Consider the following 5647-nt stretch of genomic DNA (forward strand, 5'->3'; position numbering starts at 1 on the left):
AAATCGAGCAGGTTGACAAGCTCGTTTCAGTGGGACGAGCCGAGGTCGAGCTCGACTCGGGTTCAAACTCGGTATTTAATTCGCGAGTCAAGCTCGAACACCTCATAACTCGAGCTCGACTCGACTCATTTGCACCCCTAATCTTCATCCAACAATTCCCCAATATATCAAACTTGAAATCCACTACGAAAAATAAATGACAAAGTTTCACAAATCAGAAAAAACTATTACACCGAATGAAACTTACAAATTTATGGACCGCATTATTCAAATATTTATTTATTTATTTATTTATTTATCGTTCTTCTCTTCGTATGAAAAGGGAAGAAGAAATCAATTAATTTCACAAAACCCATTTATTTGGACCAATTCATCGCCTAACCCCAAAGTCCAAATGGCACGCCGACTTTTCATTCCAAGCTTAGAATTCTCGCCCCCATTCTTCATTAACAAAAAGCTGAAATTTCAATCACTATAAATTTCTTACCATAAAAGAAAGAAAATCAAATGCTTTGATCTCTAAAACTATTACCTCATCTTCTCTATTCTCCGACTTCCCCAATCCAATGATCGCCTCGTCGGCGGCGAACCTCCTTCGCGCGGTCGTCGCCGTTGTCTTCATCATTTCGATACTTCGGTTCGTGTTGTCTCTGAAATCCCTGTCATACCTCCTCGGTCGATTGTGGCGATGGGGAGAGGAAAGAACCCAAGCGTACCAGAGCTTCAATGTCCCGCGATACGGTGAAGGATTGCAGGAGAATCCGTTGTATAGAAAAGCGGCAGCCTATGTTGCCACGCTTCCTGCCGCCGAGGATTCCGATCACACCAATCTGTTTTCCTCCGGAGTCCGGCCTAACGAGTTCTCGGCTCAGCTCGCTGCTGGACAGATTATTAACGATTTTTTTCTCGGGGCTCGGGTTTCTTGGACTTTTCACCCAGGAGCCGGCGATGGGGGATGCCTTGTGCTCCGGCTTCGGCGGCAGGATCGGTACCGCGTGCTCCGGCCGTATCTTCAGTACGTGGAGAACGCTGCGGAGGAGATCGAGAATCGTCGGAAAGAGATTAGGATGTACACGATCGCCGCCGGGAAGTGGAGATCCGTTCAGATGACGCATCCAGCCACGATGGAGACCGTCGCAATGGAACAGGACATCAAGAATAGGGTGAAGTCCGATCTTGAATCGTTTTTAAAGGGGCGGGCCTATTACACTCGGCTTGGCCGCGTGTGGAAGCGAAGCTACCTCCTCCATGGCCCACCGGGAACAGGAAAATCAAGCTTCGTCGCCGCCATGGCGCGATTCCTCAGCTACGATCTCTACGACCTCGACCTCTCCGTCGTATCCGATTCCGCCGATCTCCGCTCCCTCCTCCTTGATACGACCCCGAGGTCAATAATCTTAATCGAGGATCTCGACCGATACCTCGCCGCCGGTGGCGATGTCAGCGGGATGCTAAACTTCATGGACGGCATCTTTTCCTGCTGTACCGAGGAGCGGGTGATGGTATTCACTGCAAGCGTCAGCAAGGACAAGCTCGATTCGGCGGTGACCCGACCAGGTCGTCTCGATGTCCATATCAATTTTCCCCTCTGCGATTTCACCGCCTTCAAAACTCTGGCAAGCAGTTACCTCGGGCTAAAAGACCACAAGCTCTACCCACAGGTGGAAGAAGGGTTTCAGACCGGAGCAAAACTAAGCCCCGCCGAGATCGGCGAGATCATGATCGCTAATCGAGGATCGCCGAGCCGAGCGCTCAAATCCGTTATCAACGCCCTGCAACGATCCGCCTCTTTTAACGACGCGGAGAAGACGCTCGTCACGAACTATTCATCCGGAAGCCGACGGTTGTCGGAGTCGGAATTAATCGATTGCACTTCAGGGCGAATGGGGTTAGGGTTCGGGAAGGATACGACGGTAAGGGAGATCAGGAAGCTTTACGGTCTTATAAAGTTGCGGAGCGGAAGCAGACGAGAGGGGACAACGCCGGCGGACGTCGCCGGCAATGCGGCGGATGCCGGCGGCGTAGTGGATGAGAGGAGATGATCTAATTGCATTGGGACACCGGACATGTCTGTGTCAGTAGGCGGTTCCGTGTCGTGGGTTTCTGACTGGAGTTGTGGCTCCGCCACGGCATTAGTTCGATTCCGTCGTCCCGGATTCTTGTGGCTGAGTGATAAAATTCAATTTCTTTAGGGTGTAAATTGTAAATTCAGGTACAAGTATCAATACTTGTGGTTAAGTTTGTCTTTTTTTTTTTGGGAAATATGTCTTTTTTTTTTTCATAGTAATAGTCTAATAGACAGTTTTAGAGAAAAATTTATCCTAATTTATATATGAAACTCATCTTGCAATGTTGATTGGGATTTTTTATTAGCAATTAAAATATTTTTAGTCATTTAGATTCGAGTTTAATGTTTGTGTTGTGTGTGTGAGTTTATTTTAATTGATTTAAATATTCAAAAAATATATATAACTTATATTATAATAGAAAAAATTATATATAAAAATTATTAGAATTAAGATAAATATAGGTTGTCATTATTTGATAGCGAACCTAAAATCCGATTACAATTGGAATCCGGTGATCAGGGTAACGAGTTGACCCAGAAATCGAAATCAACTTTGACTTGAACTCATTTTTATTAATTTAAGAGAGTTTTAAAAGATGCTATGAAATAAAATAAATGTTATTTTCAAAAAAATAATAAATTATGTTGCCAATTGACTATTAGACGCTTGAATTTAGTTTAATTGATTGAACATAAAATTACATTAAATTTGGATTTAGATTATAAATAAAAATTGAATTAAATAAAAAAATTTAGTAAAAACAATGACCTGAAGCGGTCGGGGTTCGAGGTCCAAAAAATCAACCCGCGTTTCTGAACACAAAATGCATCGTGGTCCGTAACACCTACGCTCGTCGGGTCACGGTGTCCGGGCCAGTGCGCTTGGACGGCCAAAGCCACCTCAACTGACCACGATTTTTGCACGCGCCTTGTTAATTACATGCATGTCATCTTCAGAAATTCTTTATAATTTATGTTGATGATTTGTTATTTAATAAATATCAATCAATCACACAGTACACTTAAATTTTTGGCTCGCAGAATCAGCTCCTACATATACTCTATATAATATCAAATACATTCAAATATAATTTATTTTATCATAATGGAATTTGAAAATCATTAATTTAACGTTAAAATAAATTGTATTATAAATTCTTCATATATAGTATTAAACTCAAAATAAACTTAATGATTTTTGTAAATTATAATAGAATATCCTTACATGAATTTTAATCAAAATTTTGAAATAATAAAAAATATTCTAATTAAATTTTTAATAAAATGTATTTTAAAACTCTGAAATTTATATCGAGATGAATTTAATATAAAATGTGATTGTTTTCACTCATCTTTTAATAAATTTATAAACGTTAAACTCATATAGATTTATTTTTCTTCGTAAAAAATTAATCTTATTTGATTCTCTCAAGTTACTATCAACAAATATGTGATGATATTTCGTTATAAATTATTGTTTTAGGAAAAGATGAGGTGTCATTTATAATTTCTTCATAACCAGCACATATGACACAATTAGTGTTAATTGATGATTGGTTCAATAAAACTTGTTTCGTGAGCTAATAAGCCGAGCTCAAACTAACCTCAAGCAATCATGATTTTAACTAGACCTGTCAATATTGGCCTGACCTAAAAACCCGAACCGAACCGCAAATTTTGGGTTGACCCCAACCTAATGCGGGTCGGGTTCGGGTTTGAAGAATTGACCCGTTTGCAAAATCGGGTAGGGTTCGGGTTGACCTGAAAACCCGGGATCGACCCGAAATGACCCGAAAAAAATCGCTTGCCCGCCTGCCCCGTCTGCCCCCGCCTGCCCGCATAGGCGCGTAGCCTACCCGTGTGCATCGAGCCTCGTCTGCCACGCCATCGCATTCATGTCGCATCGCCTCGTCTGTCGCACGGCCGTGCCATCTCGCCATCGCGTTCGCTGCGAACGCCGCTGCCCGGCTCCTGTTGTCGCTGCCGAAGCGGGTCGGGTCGGGGGTCGGGTTCGGGTCTAGAAAATCGACCCGTATGCAAAAAAATAGGTCGAGTTAGGGTTGACCTGAATAGTGCCGGGTCAGTTTCGAGTTTGAACCGAACCCGACCCGTAACTCGAAATTAATACCCCTAATTTTAACGAACCGAGCATAAGAATTATTAAGCTGGAACACCGCTCGAAGAGGATTTCAACAAACATGCTCTTACTTAACTTGGTAAATATGAATAAACTATTTAGAAATATGTTACTTTAGTAATTAAAAAGATGATAAAAGTCAAATTTAAGAAAATAACAAACTTTGATCATTCTTACCACCGGCCTTTTCGATCTCCGTTGCCCGACTACGGTCCTTCCAACCACTGCCAACCCGACTACGATCCTACCAACCTACATCGCTAGCTCGCCGACTATGTTCCTACCGTTCAAACGAACATAGCAACACTGATTGTCAACACTATACAACGCACTCTATATGATGTATATTTGCTACATCGACTCAAAACTTTCCTCCTAAGGAAGGACCTCATTTGTGATCAATTGTCAACACTAGTGGATTCATTCAAACTCAGTTAGGCCTCATGATTTTTCTCCTTTTCAGAGATTTTCATGTAAAAATTATGGTGTCTCTTATAAATACTATAACCATATTCTCGTACAAAGCTAAAACCTAAACTATATCACTCTCTACCACCACGAATATTCTGAGATGCAACAAAACTATTTAGAAAATGTTACTTTAGTAATTAAAAAGATGATCAAAGTCAAATTTAAGAAAATTGCCAAATCTTTATTGAATAACATAAAACACATAAAATGGTAATCTTATTCAACAAAATAACTAAAATAAATGACAATTTTTCACCATTTCAGTACCAACTATGATTTTCTAGTCGAATTAAATTAATAAGGTTATTTAATATTATTTCACTGGGTATTATAATTAAAAGAAAAAATGATAATTACATATGAAAAATATTTATATGAAAAAAAAGTGTGATAGAAACAATAAATGCTTTTCACAAATTCATAATGTTAGATCATCAAGAAATGTATGACCTATGAAATAATTTGGTAAAAATAAAAAGGGCATTTGTAAGTGTAATGGTACATTGACATGTGGTGAAAGTGCGAGTTTAGCTTAAAATGGTCAAAAAGATATTGATTTGATTTTTTTTAGACAAATGGAGATATTACAATAAATTTGAGTTCTCATGAAGCTTAACAATTATCGCTTCTTATAATTAATGAAACAATGCTAAAAACATCTAGAGTTTGTTTGGAATAGCTTTTGATCGCTGCATTTCTAGTGCTTTCAAGAGTTTTTTTTAACTAAAATATTGCTTCAAAACGTTACAAGAAAGCTGTCGCAAATAAAATAATAATTCATCTTTTAAAAATAGTTATAAGCAATAATCCAAACACTTGATGAAAAATATTAGTTGGAATTATTAAGTCATATATTGTTTAAATACATAATTAATTAAGGCTTTAAATTACATCATTAATAGTTGTTCTTGTTTATGATTAATTGATTATAAATAAGATATTCGAATTCTCTTATCTTGATTAAAAGATTT

General features: G+C 39.0%; 1 protein-coding gene across 1 annotated transcript; it reads left to right on the forward strand.

The window, feature by feature from the left end:
- The first annotated feature begins 217 nt into the window (after positions 1-217).
- On the forward strand, positions 218-2349 carry LOC110115699 (AAA-ATPase At2g46620). Its single transcript, XM_020849017.2, has one exon. It carries the CDS (start codon positions 567-569, stop codon positions 2040-2042), a length of 1476 nt encoding a protein of 491 aa, XP_020704676.1. The 5' UTR covers positions 218-566; the 3' UTR covers positions 2043-2349.
- Positions 2350-5647: the final 3298 nt, after the last annotated feature.

The sequence above is a fragment of the Dendrobium catenatum genome, unplaced genomic scaffold, assembly GCF_001605985.2.
Source record: "Dendrobium catenatum unplaced genomic scaffold, ASM160598v2 fragScaff_scaffold_1297, whole genome shotgun sequence".
Taxonomy (NCBI): domain Eukaryota; kingdom Viridiplantae; phylum Streptophyta; class Magnoliopsida; order Asparagales; family Orchidaceae; genus Dendrobium; species Dendrobium catenatum.

Bases quoted from the DNA above. Each gene is read 5' to 3' on its own strand.
- LOC110115699 (XM_020849017.2), top strand. From the start codon at position 567: ATGATCGCCTCGTCGGCGGCGAACCTCCTTCGCGCGGTCGTCGCCGTT.